We start from the raw sequence: 21,309 nt of genomic DNA, 5'->3' as shown, positions 1-21,309 counted from the left end.
TCTACTCTCTGCTCAAGTGGCGCGCTAACACATGGATGTCTGCATGTGTTTACCCTGGTCGACTGCAATCCTCCCACAGCTGTGTGTGTGTGTGTGTGTGTGTGTGTGTGTCTGATGTCAAGAGCGAAAGAGAGAGTGGAAAGTTTGCAGAGATTTCATTATATTGAACTGGCAGGCTTCCGTCTTCAACAATAGCCCAGTGCAATCCTCATTCTCTCAGGATGATACATTATCCCTAGCAACTGCACTGGCTGAGAGGGGAAACATCTCACTAATAGACATGCAATTCTGTGTGTGTGTTCGTTTGTCACTGCATATTCAGAGTTCAGTGGGAGGATGTAGATTGATGTATAGGGTACAGAAATGTGTGTGTGCGTGTGTGCGCGCGTGTGTGTGCGTGTGTGCGCGCGTGTGTGTGTGTGTGTGTGTGTGTGTGTGCGCGTGTGTGTGTCTAGCATGCCGACGTGTGTCAGCGACAGACAGACACAGGCACAATAGCAGGAAAGTAAAGCCCCATTTTCCATGAAAGATGGCAGATAGGGAGGGGGCTGTCTGAAGGGCATGTTATGAGGCCGTTTGGCCAGGCGACCACCTGACTAACGGAAAGCATGACAGCCTCTGCCAACGTCAACAGGCCGCTCCTGGCTGCTTGTGCCCGGCAGCTCGGCCACTTCCCTTGGGTGGTACAACAACATTCCTCACGCAATGCCATCACGCAATGCCATCTCAGAGACGGCTGCATTAATACCAACACTGCTGAGCAAGAGGAGTGTGTGTGTGTGTGTGTGTGTGGACGCTACTCACCAGGCTGAGGAAGAGGAAGAGGAGTGTGTGTGTGTGTGTGGACGCTACTCACCAGGCTGAGGGAGAAGAAGAGGATGAGCAGGCCGGCGCAGGACAGCATGGAGAGGCCTAGCAGCAGCACCAGGGGCTGATACTGGCTGATGCAGGAGAACTTCCTGTACAGCGCTTCCTGTTTGAGCTCCTTGTCGTTCAGCAGGTACTTCCCTTTGGCATGCATGGTGAGAGCTCATGCGCACCGCAGTGAACAAAAAAAAGACAAACAACCAAAAAAATCCCACAAAAAAGTCCTCCAGTGAAAAAGAAATATATAAGGGTTATTCCATCGTCACCATGGCGATGGTTGTTAGGACTTCCCAATCATTCCAGTGCTTTCTAGCTCAACTTCAGTTTAGTCTGTTTGTGGAGCATCTCCTTAATTTCTGTTGTCACTCTTCATCTGGCTGCCTCTTTAATCCTCTCTCTCTCTTTCTTTTCTCTCTCTCTTTCTTTTCTCTCTCTCTTTTGTTCTTCTCTCTCTCCCCCTTTCCCTTTACTTGGCAGGGCAGTAACAGTCCTCTACTGCCAGCAAATGAGTTCCCTCCCCGAGGTTTTGTGGAGAGAAAAAGTGGAGTGGGGAATAGGGAAAGAGAGAGAGAGAGAGAGAGAGAGAGAGAGAGAGAGAGAGAAAGGGGGAGGGGGAAGGAGAACAGGGGGAGAGAAAGACAGATAGGGCAGTTTGGTAGTCAAGGTTTCCACCAGCGTTGAGGATTTCCCAGCAGTCCTCTGAATCTTCCCCCCTGGCCCGGTGACAAGGCTCTTCTCTCAGCTCCTCTGGACGCCGTCACAGTCAAAGGTCAAACCTGAGGGAGGAAGGTGAGAAATGAGGAGGGGTCAGCATGTTTACGGGAACTGGGTACAGACGGTCACACCATCGCGCCATGGCGAGGGAGAATGGATCGGTCATCAGGTGGGGAGGAGGGGTCGGTTGGGGTAAGGGAAAGGGGTGGAACTTTTTTTGGCGCTTGCTTTGTGTGCTCGCTTTTGTTGACCGGTCGTAAAACTATCCCCTTGCAGACCCCTTCACTGACACCGATACACACACACACACACACACACACACACACACACACAAACAGGGTCCCAGCTAATGTCAGCACCACTAATTCTTTTCACTCACACTCTTCTATAATCTAGATCAATTCATTTCTGTTTGGTCTGGGCACACACACCACTGTGTGCACAAGCCATCGCCACTTATTGAATTTCAATGTTTTGCAACTTTGAAAAACCGCTCGTATAATTTACAATGGCCTGTCCCGGCCGTATTTCCCACGATCACTGAAATGCCGTTTTTTTTTCACCCTCCGTGTGCTGCGGCCTGTTTGGGCCCGGGCCACCATGGCCGAGAGTGAAGGCCACCATGGGCAACCTCCGTCCTCTAATCATCAGCATGGTGGTGGCGGTGGCGGCGGCGGCGGCCGGGGGGGGGGGTTGGGCTGTGGGCTGGAAGAGGATTGTGGGAGATTCACAAGGCCTAGCAGCCAGACGTCATGCAACTGGGAGAACTGCTGTGACCAGTGCGTCACGCTGCAACTTTGAGTCACTGAGTCAGGACCCTTATCTTTAAAAAAAAAAAATGAATAAAAATAACAAAACACATTTCACTCTGCCGCAACTGTAGTCGTGCCACGGCGATGATGGTCTTAGCACAAAACTGGCAACTCTAGAGAATCCAGGCGGACGAAGGAATATGTCATTGTGATGACGTGCTGCTGGAGCACAAAACACACACACACACACACAAAACCAGCAATGAGAAACATCAGCGATGTTCCAGTGGCCATTACAGGATGATGCGGTGCCTCGTCCTCTGTTCCTCCTAATGAGTTCAGACAGGATATGAGCTGGGGGAATTCCTTCTGCCATCTGCCCTCTGAGGACAGACAGCGCTATTTACGAAGCCCTGTTCCCCACAGCTCGTCCAGCTGACTAGTGCCCAACATGCAGCAAATGCGCATAAAGAAATGGGAGGCTCGTTCAGTCACCTCCTATTCTCCAAGGACGCCTTCTAATAAGCTCCTTAATTGTGTGCCCGGCCTTTCTCTCTCAGTCGGTCTTTTTCTTGAATCGAGCGGTCATTAAAATGCCCTGTGAGCGCCATCACCAGCGAACGAGGTCGTCTTCTACAAGCAGGTGCTGGCCAACTGGCGGCAAACACAGGAAGTTTGCCCAGTGAATCAGAGATGCCCTGCTCTATTTACCAGACACAGAGATGGGAGAGATCAGAGGAGGTGGGGATGTTTGTGTATCTACTGTGTGTGTGTGTGTGTGTGTGTGTGTGTGTGTGTGTGTGTGTGTGTGTGTGTGCGTGTGTGTATGTGTGCGTAAGTGAGTTGCTTCCCCTCATCCTCCCTGTCGGGAGCTCTCTCTTATCTCCTCCCCTGGTTAATGAGGCCCCTGGATTGAGCCGGACTGTGTTCCCTGCGACCTCATCACACACAATACAGCCCACAATGGAGATGTGTGTGTTCTCGCCAGCAGTATGCCCTAGTGCAGTTTCCAGTTTAGAGGTGTACACCCGACCACAGCTTCAAAGGGTGGAGGGCAAGTGTTTATTTGCCCCCCAGCACCACCCCACCCCACCCCACCGCCCACCCTTCCCCTCTACGCAAGAACTGTAAATAGAAACCCTTTATCAGGCTGCTGCTAATTATCGTGGGGCCCACGAGACCAGCGGGAAGCCGGAGGGCCATTGTACATTGTTTGTTCTTTTCTGCGTGGCAACTGTAGCAGATGCAAAGGGCCATAAAAAAAAACAAAAACACAAAAACAAAAAAAAACAGAGGGGGCCGACAGGAGAGAGAAGCGTCGGAGAACGGAGAACACAGCATGAGCTGCTCATGTGCGATGAGACAGCCGGGGCTGGACACCTGTTGAGTGGCATGAATAGGACCGCACGGGGGTGGAGGTGGGGGTGGACATGGTGATGGAGGTGGGGGGGGGGGGGGTTAGCTACCTCACAGAGGAACATTATGATGTCACTCTGGTCCAACATTTACTGTCCTACACAGACATTTCTTTGACATTAGTTATATTTTGCCATTGCATCTTTTTAACACAAAGACAAACACACTAAAATACACTAGCAAAATAAACATGCGTAATCCACAACAATATCAACACATGTACACTACACACCCAAACTCTATAACACAGAAACACACACACACACACACACACACACACACACAAAGACAAACACACCAAAATACACTTGCAAAATAAACATGCATAATCCACAACAATATCAACACATGTATACACTGCACACCCAAACCCTAAAACACAGAAATACACACACACACACACACACACACACACACACACACACACACACACAATTCCTCCACCAACTGGTACTCATTCCACAAAAAAAAAGAAGAAAAAAAAACACACACACACACACACACCCACTAAACATGCAGATACGCGCACACACACACACACACACAAAACAACCTCAACAGAAACACAAACACAATTGCCACATCACACAGACACACAGACACACACACAAGTGCCACATTTCCACTCGCCATCCCATCTGCTGCCAAACTGCTCTGTGGATTGTGGGTATGGGGGTATGGGAGGAGGAGTGGGTGGAGGTTGGGGTTGGGGTGGATGTACAGTATGTGGCTGATTAAAGCAGTAGCAGCAGACAGGAGCAGACAGGGGCCAACCTCCAGTGTGCGGCTGCCTCCACCTCCTCCTGTTCCCCCTTCCTTCTCCTCCTCCTCCACCTCCTCCTCCTCCTCAGCACCTAGCTCAGCAGCCCTGGGTGGGGGTTGGGGCACTGGACTCCACTGGGCGTGTTTTTCATGTGTATCTAACCCAAATGGCTTCAATTAAAAACGATACACACACACATACACACACACACACCTTGTCCTGTTTTAAATACAACTTAATACAACTTAACCGCCGGCCACCTGGCTGACTGTGTGGTAGTGAGGGAAACAGTCAGTGGCTCGGCTACGCTACTATGACCTCATCAGCCCTTCATCATGGGACTTGATGACCGCTCATGCAGAAGGGGAAAGTAAACAGCCGGGGGGGGGGGGGGGGGGGGGGGGGGATTAGTAGATTTTTGCTGAATTGGCGAGGGCACCTGCTTAGATTAACACAGGTGTCCAAAGGTCTGCCATCCAACCTTCCTCCATCACCATCCTCTCACCCCCTCCTTTTCTCTCCCTCTCCACCCTCCCTCTCCACCCTCCCTCTCCTCCCTTGGCAAACAATATCTGTGGTTTCTCAACGCTGCTTAAGCTGACGCTGATGAGAGCGTGGTATTGATGTGAAATCACTTGCTGGAGATCTCATTACAGGGCATAGCAGAGCCAGCAGACTGACCACGCAGCAGGGAGAGACGGAGTAGAGAAGGACTCCGATTTGCTGAGGCACGGGATGTTTGTTTATTCCGTCGTTGCACAAGCAAACTCTTAAGAAAGACACTGCTGTTCCACAAGTCACCCTGTCGTAAATTTGACACTAAATCTGCAATGGCTGGTTTTATTTCAGCAAACTTAATTGTTCTAGAATCTCATGACTGATTCTTAACATAGATTTCTTAGAAGACAAACTCTATTGTTGTCTTACTACAAATCAGCTGAGTGAATAAAAAACAACACAACACAACACGCAACACAACATATTTCAGGTGAATACCAATATTTGGGTCTCATTAAACAGCAACAGAGCACTAAACAGCAGACAACAAAAAACAATATTGGGGACCAAAAAACAATATTGGGGACCAAAAAACAATATTGGGCACCTTCATTCGTCTTTTCCTTTGAACTGGCCCCTTTGACTCTTTGTTTGAGGACACATTTTTTTTTTTGTGTGAGACTTGGGTCTGATGTTGAGCTACCAGCCTGACAACTCTTTAGAACACAATTCTAAAGTTGCCATGGCAAAAGACCCGAGCCAGAGTGGAAGCCTGTCTCAATCGCAGGCACAGTGCAGCAACAGCGGACCGAGAGGCTTCCGGCTGAATACTCAGCGGTGCGATGAATAGCTGTGAGCGACTGGCCATTGTCTGAGTGGCCTTTTGCCTTGAAAGCCAAGCAATCGAGGGCAGACTCACAGCGGCCTCGCAAAACTGCCATCGACAATTCCTGAAATAGTGTGGCACAATGCGGCGACAGAGGTCTACAGCGCAAGGTGGAGATGCACAGGACGGCTCTTCCTGGATGGCTAGATTAACAGGACAATGACCTCTCTCAGTCACCACACCACGGCAACGTCGACTGGAGCACAGTCTGTCTGCCCGGTGACACACCGATCAACGTCTTACATCTCAGCAGCAGTGCTTCACAGAAAAAAAAGGACAACAAATCGTGCTGAACAACCACTCGTACAAGCCATTCCAGAATGGTGCAACATGTAAGTGCAGTGATAAAAAAAAAAAGGATGTGAAGTAGCCTCAGGCCTATGCAGAGTCAGCATGAGTTTCAATATCAGAACATTCTGGTTGAGCAGTAACTTTCCACTGACAATTTACCTGACAAAACATTAGCTAAAGTTAATAACATTCAAACTTTCCAAATCTGCACTTGCACCACCAAACATATAGGACGTGCCAGCCTTTCTTAAAATAGCATGTTAACTGTGTTCTTATCGTATTTCATTTACTGAGATTTGGAGGGTTTAGTTGTTAAATATGAACTGCAGAGTGTATTTCCTAAAGTGTACACACCTTATGGATACAAAGGTCAACTATTTTACTTCGACAACATGAGCTCAGCAACTAAATTAAGGTGCCAAACAATAGCAGCACTGACCATGACTTATCTCTAAAGGCCACTTCAAACCATTACATACTAACATGACAAATAAGTTCTGATTACCAGCATAGCCACCTGTGTACAACCCAACCGCAGTGCAAATGTAGCTGCAATCTCTTTTGGTGAAGGAAATGCAAACACACTAGTGAGAACCTGAATAATATATGATGTTCGCTTCCCATGAACTAGTGCCCACCATCTGAGGGGAACACCACCCTTCACACAAGGCTGCTAAGCACCACACATATGCTGGAGGTGGATGCGGTGAATACGTAACGGTAGCTGAATGGAACAGGACAGAAGGACGAAAGCTGCTGCATACAGAGGACAGGTCTTTCCTAAAGCCCTGCTCTCACACACCGTTTTGTCTGGAGGATGGTAGGGCTCTTTGATTATGGCAAAGATCATAATCGAGACTATTTAGGTCAATGTTGAGATCATGATTATTTTACAGGATTAATGGTCAATGACTTGGAATGGACTTGGATGGAAAACTTCCAATACTGTTTTTTTTTTTCTTTCAACAATGCAGTTAATTCAACAACAGCTACCACTGTAAAGAAAAAGGGTGGCCTTTATAGCTTTATACAAAATGGAATGTGGCAACATAATTGTTGCATCTTGACTAGGCCTATGTGAAAAGCTGGCCTTGCCAACATGTGCACTGGAGCTGTTAAGAGTTGCTCATAAATACTTTGCATTGATTTGGCATCATGCTGCAGCCCACGACTAATCATCACCTGCCCCCGAGGGCACCAAGGAGACTGGACTCTTCAGTAGGAGGCTTCAAGGTTCCGACAGTGTGCTGACCCTCTCAGTGAGCCATAAAATCTCCATTTCATGGGAGTCCATGTGATCCCGCACTGCCTGGTCAAGCTCTCATACGTTCGAATTTGCGATCCAGGTGTGTTTTTTCACATAAACAAGGCCTCGGGTCTCGGGGTAATCGGACTAAACACATTAAAGAAGAGTAACAATAAGGCCGTGTTTGTTAAGTTAGCCTCTTCAGTCTTTCATCTGGGCCAATTGGACTTAAGTGCCGTGCTTTCTTTCAGCTCAGTCTCTCATTCACATTCCCTTATCGTCACTACTGTGCCAAGCACCACAACGATGCATAGCATATTAAATTAATTGGGATGTCTTTGAAGTCGTCCCGTCCTGGTAATGTGATCACCGTTTGGAAGGACAACGCCCTTGGCGAACTGCAACCCTAGACAGCACAAGAGACCCTTTGGACAAGCAAAGAGGTCTGGCTTCTCGCCACGTAGCTGCCAGAGATATGTACAGCAATGCACAAGCTAATTGAATTAGCTCCTACATCAACCCCTTCTACTCAACCACCCACAAACCCTCTGTCGCTCCCTCCCTCCCTCTGCCCCTCTCCATTTTCCGACCCTCCTTCTCTGGGCAGAGTCGACTCAGCTGGTATTAAATTAACCCTGTTCCAGAGAGGAGAAAAATGGTGGTTGGTGGTGTTGGGGGAGGCGAGGAGAGGAGAGGAAAGGCGCAGCGCACGGAGAAGCTGTTGAAAGCTAATGAGATTAGCAGGATGCTATCTGCGGCTGTTTTCAGCTCATCCGTCCTCTTGTTTATGATCAACACAGGAAGCCGGGGTGAGACTGGCGCACGCGCGCTCCGTCAGAAGTCACCCGGCCCGCTGGCCTGCTCTTGACTCGCTCAGATTCACTTCCACAAAAACGGGCGACCGTGTTTCACATTCGAGCGCGCACGAGCAAGCCTTTGCTCCACCACTTCCACAACACACTTAGGCCTGCAAGCATTATGATATGCAGGCTAAAACCTCTACAATGGGTTTCTTCACCATCTTAGATATGAAACTTCTCAAGAAGTCATTTGTATGTAAAGAGATTGTCTGAAGTCTTTGAAGCTCTTTGCAACCAACATATAATCAGGGGGTCGTGCAACACACAATTCGCATGAAAACCACACACGCTAAATGCAGTTACACGGCACTAAAACCTCAGCATACTACCATGGAACAAAACAATATTTCCCCTCAACGTCTCACACCAAACATGCAAAATAAGATCAAACAAAAAAGAACAAAAGCAAGAAAAAGCAATAAGATGTGAAACCAAGGAGCTATGCGAGCGAGTTTCCCTTAAGTGCAACAGACCACACATCCCCATTCGGAGGTTTCATAACCAATAAGCGCTCCTTGGCCGAAGCAAATGCAGCTCTGCAGAGACCACACAGAGCAACTGCCGAGTCAGAAAGGGCGAGTCAGAAAGTGCGATCCAAGTCATGAGCCTGTGAACCATGACAACCTTGGACCGAAAATTGCAAAAACTTAAAATGGATTTGTTGAGTTCCCTCACACGATTTGAATTAAATGCAAGCGATCGCCAAGTGAAAACCCAACCACTTTCGATCCAGCTTTAGAGAACACAAAACTTTCAAAATACAAAAATACATAATTAGGGGTCCAGGAAAGGCCCATGTTTTTCAGACAGGATGCAGCGGGATAGAATTTCAATGAGGTGAACATTTCCATGATGTGCCACGACAGCGGTGGTTCAACCCAACCCCTGCCCAGCCAACAGAGGTCTTCCTGTGGGAGAGGCTCCTGGATAAAGATGAAAAACCATGGGCGGCAGTCTCCCCACAGAGCACTACAGACTCTCCTGGAGGAAACATATTCAGTGATGGGCCTAATAAAGCCAGTGCTGTATTGTCTTTAGGAAATCCAGACAATGGGCCGCTGTGGGTGATGGCCCGCTCCACTGCAGAAACTACCCGCTATAGAGGAGGAGGTGGATCTGCAACCAGTAGATACTCTTCTCTCTTTATCCCTCAATCTGTGTGTGTGTGTGTGTGTGGTGTGTGTGTGTGTGTGTGTGTGGTGTGTGTGTGTGTGTGGGAGGAGGATTGGTACTGGTATTACATACAAGGCTTACACACGTCAATTCAGTTACATTGAGAAATACAATTAAATTCAAGTCAAGCAACAAGCAACAAACTGCTATTTACTCTAAGGATTTACAGGTTAGGGAGAAACCCATCTTGATTTAGCTGCAGGTGAACACTGGTTGCTAAAATTACTAGAAGTCTCCTCTTATTCATCAGCCTCTTTGGTTGTCCTCATGGCTGTGTGACCACTGACTAGGTCAAGTGAAACCTGCTAACCTGGTGGTGGTAAAGTAGCCTCTGTGTAGCTGGGGCAACTTTCTATGAGCAATGTTGATAGGAAACCACATAAACAGTTCCATTGTGTTCTGATTGGGTGATCAGATCATGACCATTTGCCTACTGATGATTAAAGTTCTCAAGCTGTTTTTGTTTGACCAATATTAATGGGAACATGCCAGAGAACAAAAATATTCAGAAACACTGCCGAGCAGCCCTGCCTTATCCCCTTATCACCTTTAACACAGTGAGTATGTAAGGAAGACAAAGCTCACTGCTGGAGAAAAAAGTCCCAAGTCAATATACGACAAATCCAGGAAGCCTGAAAGGGCAAACAGCAAATCTACAGAGCTGTCGTCCTGGCAGCTTTGTAAATAAGGGTGAGGCGGGCAGGCCTGTCGTATTAAATGTGGCCTTATCAAAAATGACCCACACAAATTAAAAACGTAATCCTTTATCTCATATCTAGACCAGGGGATTATTCAACAGTTCAAATCTAGGGCTAGTGCTCGGCCCCAGGACAGCCTGCAGTAGTGCACACAGAGCTTCTCTTGAGTGGGATCAATAGTAACTCAGACCGAAGACGGTGCCAGCTAACCAGTGCAACCACATGGCAGATGAAACCTTCACGTCATTTCTTTGAAAGCATACACAGGGAGCAATCCCTTTAAAGTCATTTGATCCCCTGTAATGTCGTCTTTTGGTCCACATTTCCTCGCTAGACGGGTCTCGACTCCAAAAAGTTCTGATTGGCCCCAGCTTCAAAACAGGGGCGACCAGAGGATTACTCCTGCGGTGGAAAAACAATCCCATAATTCCCCGTAATTCGGCCTCCAGATGGGTCAAATGCGCAGCCAATCAGCAACATCTGTCCTCGTTCGGCTGCATTATCAGGTTAGGTCTCCAGGCGCAACAGCAGCCTGCGCAAGCTGGCTGGATTTAGACAGCAGGAGGACTCAACTAAAACCCACAACAAACCCAAAAGAGGCCAGCGGCACCAATGCCACACCGGCGGCCTCAAGTTGGAAACTCCAGTGTGATATTTTAACCCTTAAAGGTGTAGGTTTTTGAACGTTCTAAGTTCCGCAACAATTGAAGGTTCTAAAATTCTATGTTGAATTCAATGAACCCAGATATTCTTTAGAATGTTCATTTCTCAACATTCCCGTCACACCGGTGTGACGGTACTCCTTTAAGGGTTAAGATGCTGTTGGTTTCCTACAGTGGTGGGGAGCTGGAGAGTGGCATCTCATCTTAACCTTCAGTAATCCAGACAGAAGGCTCCAGCCCACTCAATCACACTTTGGGAGGGAAACACTGAACTAGCCTGGATGTCCTCAGCAAAGACCTGAATGGGCTTTGACAGAATAGTTGTAGTCAATCATACCTGCGCAATGTCACATAAAGTTTCACTAATCACTGGCCCACCAGCCCACTGAGTCCCTTTAAGTAAAGCCACATGGGGATACATGGGTCTACAGGAGGGAAGATGGGAAACAGGAGACTATAATAACTCCAGTATGTGTACATTTTATGGTGCATTACATAAAGGAAAAGGCCATGCGTGCTGCAATGTACAGTATGCGAAAGCAATCTACCGCTGACGCAAAGGGTGTCCTTGAGTGCCTGCAGCTGAAGTGAGAGAAAGAGAGAGAGAGAGAGAGAGAGAGAGAGAGAGAGAGAGAGAGAGAGAGATAGAAAGAGTAACAGACAGAGACAGACAGAGATAGAGATAGGCAAAGGAAGGTGGAACAAAAGAGAAAGGGACAAAGAAAGAGATACACAAATACACATGTTCCAATACCCAGCATGCTCTGGAAAGAACAAGACATATGCCTCAAACTAAACAAGACAAATCCCTAGACAAATCCCCAGACACAGACACACACACACAAAAGTATGCGCATGCATGTACACACACACACATACACACACACGGCTGTCTGTCAGTCACCAGCTCTCGTGTGCTTGTGCATGTGAAGCTCTGGTCCTGTCAGCCCTGCCCAGGGGTGGCATTGTCCCTCAGACAAACGACCGGGACGAGACCATACCAGAGGAGAGAGAGAGTAGATCATCAGAGTAAACCATCAGGACCGTCAGCTGCTTGTGCTTGGTCTGCTGCCCGGGCACCCAGGGGCCACAGACCACACTTTCATCCACCCCCAACCACCGGCACCCATGACATGACCTTAGCTAACGCATGGTGCCTTACCAGGGCCTCCTCCCACCTGCACACCAAGAGTTGCAGCTAATGACGGCTACTGACAGCTACTGACTGTGAGGAGTCGCCATCATTGCTAGGAGATGCCCTACTACGTCTACACACTGTAACAATCCGACAATGACTTTGATGAGGTGTAGTCTGCTGAAAAATATAATAAATGACAACAGCCTTAGCCTCTTTACTGGCAGCCCATTGCAGCAAAAATTACACCCACGCAAGGTCGAGACCAAATGATTTGTGCCGAGCAGAATGTTTAGCCACCCCCCCCCCCCCCCCCTGCCCTCCACATCCCCCCCAATTATAGTTGTGGCTTATTACAGAGCGCTCCAGACAGAGGATGACGCATGCACCGCCCCATGCACGGGGGGGGGGGGGGGGGGGGTGAGTCTGGGGGGTTGGGGGGTGGGGGGGGGGGGGGATCACATTACACAAAATGTCTCCACAGGGAGTTAGCAGAGTGGGAGGCTGGAAGCCCTGATGGCATAACAGCACCCAGCCAGACAATGGTGCACCCTGTGTCATTAAGGGTTATTATCAAGATGGTCAATTTTAAGGTGTGACACCCATTATTTCCACATTGGATCTGCATGAGTCTTCTCTCTGCTAATGACCGGCTCTTTCAATCTCAATCTCATCACCCAGCGGCATTACAGGTATTGATCTCTTCCTCCTTTCGGAGTCTAATTAGCTGGTCCTTGTTGTTTTGTGAGCTCTCTCTCTCGAAAAAGCTGCGGAGAGCAGAGTGGAGCTTCACTTGGTCTCTCTGCCTTTGCGCTCACCAGCTCTCCTGCCCTGCTCTCTGAAAGCGCCCCTTGTCTGGGCTTTGCCCCCGAAACTGCACGGGGCTAAGGTTACACCGCTCTCCAGCGTCCGCTGCAGCGCACCGTGGAATGCAACCAAAATGGCTCAAGTCTCGCCACCGCACGGCCAGGAATGTCTGGAAGGAGCAGGCGGTACCCTTCCTGAGCGTCTTTGTGTCACGGTAAAGGAGTCGGTAGTCAGAACAGCCCCCTTGTCCTGGCTGCCCCCTGGGGTAAACGGAAGGGGGGGGGGGGGGGGGGGTTGCCCTTGAGAAAGGCTGGGCAGACATGCTGGTTAGACATGCCAATCAGTGGGAGATATGACCATATCCCTTAACAAACACATCCCATTATAAGACTGATTTGCACCTTATTGTTATTTATTGTGTATGTTTCTACTGGAAAGAAACATAAGATTTCAGAGGGAGTAAGAGTACCCTATGAGAAAGACCAAAAGTATAGACAGACAAAGAGAGAGTGAGAGAGAGACCTACTGTATTCTCTACAAAAGGCATTATGCAACAGGGTCTTTTTAAAAAAAAAAGCTTAACGCTCAGACCAATGAGTGTGGGTCAGACTGTCTTACTGCTATTGAATCTGATGTCAATCTATTTCCATGACTGTCACAGTCTGTGAGTAATCTCCGTTACAGAAACACAGAGAAAGGAAAGAACAAAAAGAGGAGAAAAAGAAAAAGAGAATGAACCAGTGAAAGAGTGAAAAAGAGGGAGGTCAGGAAGAATGGCTAAAGGATAGTGCGGAGGGAAATCCATTACGGATCTCCCTTTCAAGTTGGCCCCCAGACCACAGGACTCTCCAAGGCACCACTTCCCTGCTCAACACAGGTGCTAAATAACTACGACATGCAGTATCAACATGAGACATTTCTTAAAAGCCATGTCAAACTGAAACCGATTTTGTTTCTTTGGTATAAAAAGAGGAAGCACTATTTAGTTACCAACAAGATAAATGACACTGTTCACAGACACATCCCCTGCTGTAAACAAACAGCGGGTCCCAGTTCTGAGCTCCGATGCTGGGCGGCAGTTGATCATTAGCCAAAATGGAGCTGCGCTCTCCATCCATCACTGTTCTCCATCACAAAGAGCCTCTCTGTGTTTGGGGCTTCACTGAGGGACACTCTCCCATACACGCAACTGTGCAGGTGAGGAGAGGGAGAGAGAGACAGAGAGAGAGAGAGAGAGAGAGAGAGAGAGAGAGAGACAGACAGACAGACAGACAGACAAAGAGAGAGAGAGAGAGAGAGAGAGAGAGAGAGACAGACAGACAGACAGACAGACAGACAGACAGAGAGAGAGAGAGAGAGAAAGTGACAGAGAGCAGAGAGGAATATCATTGTCTGCCCATGGAGGCTACTTATCAATTCATCCCTCGTCATCTTTTCTCTCCCTCCCTCTTGCTCTCAGAGATACATGGTAGCACATCGCCTCACATAGACACCTGCCGCTCTATGCTGTGTTTATGAGATTAGACAGATAAGCCATAATTCATGAGGCATACGCCTGACACCCTGCCCTGAGCCAACTCATTCCACAGAAGCATGCCATGGAGCGAGAGCTGATCCCTTCCCTCCCTCTCGCTCACATATACACTATTACCAGAGGGCCACACACTCACAAGCATGTCCCTGTGCGTCGGCATAGTGCAGTCTGAGCCAGTCTGAAGCCGGGATGCCAACCAGCACAAGTGTTCCAACTCACCTCATGGCTCCCAAACTCCCAGCATTTACAGCATCCTGTGCGCCGAGGAACTTCGCACGACAGCCTCCCGACATCGGGAGAACCGCGTTCTCGGCCCGTACATGACATCAGCCAGCGTCAGCAAACACACCTTTTCTGACTAAAACGCACCGCAATGAAGGGTTCGGACAAGTCTCCCTCCACAAGCGTTTGCATCACTCAGCCGAGCAAGTCTAGACTTGAACTTGTCTATGTCTGGAGTCGAGTCAGAGCTCCGGGAGTCTAGCAGCACACCGTCTTACGAGAAGGGAACAGATTACACAAACATACAGAGTGGGGTGTGTTAAAATGTGTGCTAATACACACCTTACTCTTTCTTTCTACAAACAGAGGGAAGAGGGAAAAGTCACATCAAATGAGCTTTGGCATGAGTAAGTCTTTGGATATGCTTTTAAGAAAGTCCATGATATACATTGTGCTTTTGATGTTAGCTTCTTTAAGAGACTGTTAAATCTGAAAGTGTGCCCTGTGAGTTGTGTAACGAGGCCATTCATTTCAAACTCACATAAAAGTCAAAAAGATGTTTATGAGATGATGGTTCTTTTTCACTCGAGACAAACACTACCACCACAGTGTGTGTATCTTTGCATCAAAGTCAACCTTGGACTGTGACAGATCTACTCAAGCTAACCACAAACCAGTCCATTTCCTTGACAACTGTGACTCATTTCCTTAGCAACACTGCTAGGGCGGTACTGTCGAAAGGAGCTTCTGCAAGTTTTCTGTGAAGGAGGAAAAAGAATTCATTCTCCTTTTGACTGGACATTGCTTCATATTATATTGTTGGTCACTGCAAGCCACAATCTAAAAAAAAACAGACAAATCCATTGGTTTGTACAGTAAGGTTTGCCCTTATCATCTTACCCAGAGCAAAATGACCAGTGAATGGGTACCACAAAAAAAACATTCCAAGTCTCGTGTGCTTTACTATACACCACGTAATTTGTGCAGTATGGTCAAATTAGACAAACATAAGAGCACCAAACCACAGAAACATGGATCACACTGTTATGTTTCTATTCTATTCTCATCATCAATAACAAAAGGGTGGATTGAATCCATTTTAAAGAAAATACTGCAGCACCAATGGGGGTATTGAAGACTTGTGTTCAAAAGAAAGCTCTACAAGGCACCAAGGACACTGCCCAGCTTGGAGAGGCGTACACACACACACACACACACACACACACACACACACACACACACAGACACACACACAGACACACTTCACCCGACGCATGTAATCCTCCAAATTCCCTGCAACATCAGTGGCACTGCCTACAGCAGAAACCAGTGGAGCCAGCAATCCCAAGAAACCGGAGAGCCGGGATAACGTTTCCCTCACTCTCCCCCTCCATTATCCACCTTAGTGTCTCACCAACCACTAAAACCTTAACCCAATAAAATGCCCATCATCATAAAATAATGTTCCATTAGCAGAAATGGGGATTACTGAAATAAACATGAAGATGTGCCCGTCTTACGTTATACGGTCAGAGTCTCTTATGTACAAACCCACAGCGCATTCACATCATCCAAGAGCCCGACTCACAAGAACACAATGCCATAAAGGGGGCCCTGAATGGACAGACTCTAGGTAATGTCATTAAGATAGCAGAGCGAAATCACATGACAATACTCACCATTATGACTGGCGATTCCTAGTAGTCTCGCCTCTTATGTTCATTTGGAAGCAAACCCTTTGGATACATGGCTCTAAAAGTGTCCGCATCCCTTGTTTGAGCAAATGCGTACAGCACTCCTAGTTGGTGAAGCCATAGAGAACAGACTAGCGAAAGCAGTAAGGTTCGGAATGGAAAAAAAAAGCAAGGTTCACTTCACATCCTCAACAGCACTTATCCAGTTGGGGCGCTGTCATCGACATTACACAACGCCCACGCACTGCCAACACAAAAAAATGCCATAAAAAGTGAGACAAAGAATACCCACTCCGATTTGCACAAAACACACACACACACACACACACACACACAAACACACACGTCATATAGTAGAACCATACACTCATACATTCTATAGCTTTCACAGACAAACAGAACAGAACACAAACCGAATGAATACAAACAAATTCGCAAATCAGATTCACACAGAGTGCACATACCATTTCTCTGAGCAGTGCACGATATGTGTGAGAAGTTACATTTTTTGTGTGTGTTGTGGAATGTGCACTACCGGTCTGGATAGAGGTGCTTTTCGCTTCGTCGTGCAATGGTACATTCTGGCTAGTGGTTTCCACAAGGACCGTGGGAGGGGGGTGGCACCTTGGAAATAGAACAATTAATCGCACAATAAAAGTGAAGAGCCTCTTTTGCAGCTGAGGGTCTGATTACTGTGAAGCACCAGATCAGCACATCACCAATGCACCAATCAACTACGAGCCCACACCTGAAAGCCATTGCAGAGGAACAATGGTTCCACATGTATGGAACGGAGGGCATTCATCGGCATGTGAGACATTCCTAGAGATTCTCTGTTTGCCAAAATGGATGGAAATTATCATATGAAACTGGCTGCAGAAAAAATGTAATAAGGAATGGGAATGTCCTGTTATTTTCCTTATTCCTTGTTTAATCTTCCATCATTTAGAAGACTCAACACAGTACAGTTCCCTGAGACCTTTACAATTTGCAGCATTCCCATGGGAGTGTCTGACTGCACCAGCTACGCACTGCTGTAGAAGGTCATCACCCCCTTTAGAAACAGCTACTACACACAAGAGTAGTAAATTCCTCTGGCAAACATGAGGATAGATAATGTGGTACAACAAAATAAATTAAATGCCTGCAAAAACATTATACAAGAGAGTAGTATACAAGAGTTTATTCTATTACGCACAACAAGTCATAAGTCATGCAGGTTCAGGTTGTAACCTATGCCTATTAGGTTGTAACCTATTAAGAGCTTTCACAGAGATGCTAATGCCTCTCTATTCCTTCATAGCATCCATCCCCCATGGGTCACACACTGAATGCAAACATCTCTCTACAGTATACAACAACACTGAAAGGGGCTTGATGTTAATGATAAACATGTTATTTTAATATGCAAAAGCCAGTGTTAATCTTTAGACGAGTGTCCATGAAATTTGTCCTCTAAACAAGTTCAACCGGTGTTCTATCGTCCATGACTTGACACTCCCCGAAAGCTACCATTCCTCTGATTAGACTTCAGCTCTCAGGACAATTTGAAGTCATAAGGGTCAAAAGGCAAATCGTCCATTTAAAATATGTAAAGGCATGTAAGCCGCCTTACATAACTACTCTCTTACTCGAACACAGCAAACTCCAGTCCAGCCTTCCTCACTTCTATCACATGAGGAGAGGAGAGGAGAAGAGTGGAGTGGAGAGGAGAGAACAGCCTCCACAAACTCACTCACTGCCAAAGCCTCTTCTGGAACCAAAACCTCGTGTTTTTATACACAGGCCTATATTCATACAGATTTTGTACATATCCTACACTGTGAAGAGGACTACTGAAGGGACAATGCAGGCGTAAACAAGACCATTGTAATATCAAACCCAGAGACAGAAAACAACATACCTTTTGATGCCCTTGTGAACAAATTATTTCCTAACTATGTGATAGCTGACAGTTGTCGTACTGACATACTCTGGCAGCTAAAACATTAGACTCTTTAAAAGCATTTCTCGGGGGTCATTTTGCCCACACACCTGACCTTCACTCCCCCCCCCCCCCTCCCCTCCCCTCTTGTGCTCAGACTAATCACTTCACATGCAGACACATGCAGACGTTCTGGTCCAGCAGGCTAAGTCGAGACAAAAGTCCAAATAAGTGGACAGACATCTGGCCAATAGACGGACAGAGATCACAGCACTCAGCAGCCACTAATATACTGCATCAGCAGCCCCAGAGAAACGGCCGTAGCCTTTTCCACTGTCCACACACACACACACACACACTGAAGGGCTCATCTGTGTCTCTCTCATGCCGCTGAGAGACTGTGGCTGTCATCAGCACCGGTGGAGTGGGACATTAAATAAACAGAGTGAAATTAGCCATCTGAGCTGAGCATTTGTTAGAGTGCAAGCCCTGGAAGCCAGCAAGCTGTTCACTAACCCTAGAGCAGAGCAGAGCAGAGCAGAGCAGAGGAAATTAATTTATCCTGTTTTACTTTAATTGTGTCAGTATATCATAGTGAAATACTACCACGTGCTTGGGACAGTCCGAGGATCGAGCACCACGTGTTCCTTCTTAGTCTTTAAACAACATACCACCAAATATCACAAAAAATTACACCAGCTCACCCATATGCCATATTTAACCTGTCACATTTAAAACCACCATCGCAAACGGCAATTGAATGTGGAGAAACTTTAAGACAGACAGAAAAGCGAGCAATGATGATGTGGGACTTGACTAACCAGATGTAAAAATGCTGTGGCAACTTCCACTATAACTAGCTCATTCTATGGCTGTTGTGGTGTAGGCTACCTGACTAAAATCAAGGCAATAAAACAGTGCAGCAGCAGCTACTAGGTGCCGTAGGAACAATGGTGAACAGAACAAACTGAAATGCTGGCTTAGAGCGCCTTTCAGAAGCTACAGTAAACACCTGCTGTGTTACTTATAGACAGGCTGAAACAAATACATGAATAGTGTTAATGACTGAATTACTCCACAGTGTAAAGTGCTAATGAAGAGGAGTAAACAGTATGTACAGACCACTGCACATTTTTCTGATGTCATCCTACGGTTGCTGAGTGACAATCGAATGAGTTGCAGTGGTCTCTTAATTTTGAATATGACCATTAACTCATTGGAATGTCACATCAGAAAAACGTGCCGTGGTCTGAGTGGTCTCTCTCTTGAGCTGCATGTGTCTGCCATTAGCCCACATTTTCTGCCATTGTGTTTCAGCATGTGCAATGTCACACATGATGAGTATCTGACTGACAGTTAACCCCGATTACTTTCATTTTTGAAGGAGACTCCCTACATCCACCACAAAACAATGAAGAAGGAAATCCGGGAGGGTTTGGCGAAGACTTAAGCCCAAAAAGGTGACCTCAGCTCTACCCTGTGAGCTTAAAGCCAAGTCCAGAGATAAGGGCTGGCCCTGGCCGTGGCGCGACTGGCTGGGGCACCTGCACCGTACGCCAGCGGCCTGGGTTCGATTTCCACCCCGACTCTCTCTCTCCCACTCACTTCCTGTCATTATCCACTGTTCTGTCATTAAAGGCATAAAAAGGCCAAAAAATAATATATATACATGGATTTCTATGGAACGTCACGAAAAAACATGCGTGCGCAACCAAGAGGCAGAAAGCTCCATAGAACAACATAGAGCAATGCAAAAGAGCAAAAGAATAAAATGAGTTTTTGTGCTGAAAACTGCACCAATTCGAAATCACGATGGTTAGAGAATGTTAAATATGTTCAATATCCCTAACGGAATGCATGTCTTCGCCAAAAATGACAAAATAATAATGTTATATTAATAATCCAAATGAACGTCAAACTTTGAAATATAGTCGGAAATGAGATGTTATTATCATTGAGACAACAGGGGTATACAAAAAAAAATCCGATTGTAGCTTACAGCAGCCGACTATTTAGGTTAAGTTTATAACGTTGTGGACGGCCACCAAGTGTCTTATGCCTCACGGCTGCGCGCGCATCTAGTTTTGTTAGTAAAAGGGAAACCCGTGTATATATACTTCAGAGATAAGGGCTTGCCATGGGACACATTAAAAACAGATCGCATAAGCAATGCAAGACAAAAGACCAAAGGTGCTAACTGTGCCTTGCCCATCAATAACAAAAGGACCCCTCACCGTTGTACTTCTCAAAACTACATTACAACACTGTGTGATGTCTAGCCATCCATGATTCATACAAAAGGGCACAGATGGCCACCTTTTACTGGACATTTGATAGTTTGAATAGCCTGAAGCCAATGAAGCATTCAAATGGGGTTAAGTGATTATTTCAGTTTTTTAGGCTCTAATGTCTCTTTGAAGCATTAGGCTGTGGATTCTGTGCACTCTGAGTAAATGAGATCTGTCAAGATCTGTGTTTTTAAACCCCCATTTAGGATACGCATGGACCTCGGAGACAGACAGAAAGAGAGACAGACGGTCAGTGAGAGCAAAAACAAGAAAGAGAATATGAGTGTGTATGTCTGTGTCTGTGTGTGTGCACATATACGTGTATGTGTGTGTGTGTGTGTGTGTGTGTGTGTGCGCACATATACATGTATGTGTGTGTGTGTGTGTTCGCACATATACTTGTATGTGTGTGTGTGTGTGTTTGTGTGTGTGTGTGTGCACATATACGTGTTTGTGTTTGTGTGTGTGTGTGTGTGTGTGTGTGATCACCCAAAGAAAAGAGTAGAGAAAGGAAACCAGAAGAGAGCTGATGCCTGTGTGTGGGGCGCCTCGGCAGTCAGGACATACCACATGATGCGTTATGTCACATGCTTCTCTGCATTGTCAAAGGGTTTAGAAAGTAAGGGCACTAAATCCACCGGCACCCTTCACTGGAATCATAAATCTACATTAATCAAAACACATTGAGTCCAGCGGCACAGGCTCATGTCCAGCCAAAACACTAGTGGAAACACTGCACGGGTAATCGTGTTGAATAATTTCAATCTCAATATTGACCAAAATTACTGTGATTATGATTTTAGCCATAATAAAACAGCCCGACATTAACTTGTTAGCTACATAGACCATAGTTACCAGTGTGGTACACCAGTCATCAAC

At 46.8% G+C, this 21,309-nt stretch overlaps 1 protein-coding gene across 7 annotated transcripts in view; it reads right to left on the bottom strand.

Annotated features, from left to right (window-relative positions):
* adcy7 (adenylate cyclase 7) overlaps positions 1 to 21,309 on the bottom strand; it is a 46,443-nt gene that overhangs the window by 22,454 nt on the left and 2,680 nt on the right. For 2 of the 7 annotated variants that reach the window (XM_042061143.1, XM_042061149.1), the window contains exon 2: positions 857 to 1,643. In XM_042061143.1, coding sequence (XP_041917077.1) covers positions 857 to 1,021 — 165 coding nt within the window. In that variant the 5' untranslated portion in view covers positions 1,022 to 1,643. Of the gene's footprint in view, positions 1 to 856; positions 1,644 to 13,758; positions 13,778 to 14,521; positions 14,617 to 16,203; positions 16,463 to 16,682; positions 16,774 to 21,309 lie in introns of those variants that run through there. The other 5 variants (XM_042061144.1, XM_042061145.1, XM_042061146.1 and 2 more) reach the window with 5 other exon arrangements.

Source organism: Alosa sapidissima, chromosome 14 (genome assembly GCF_018492685.1).
Source record: "Alosa sapidissima isolate fAloSap1 chromosome 14, fAloSap1.pri, whole genome shotgun sequence".
In the NCBI taxonomy this organism is placed as follows: Eukaryota; Metazoa; Chordata; class Actinopteri; order Clupeiformes; family Clupeidae; genus Alosa; species Alosa sapidissima.
Note: the sequence above shows the minus strand (reverse complement) of the source record. Positions and strands in the feature narration are given on the sequence as shown.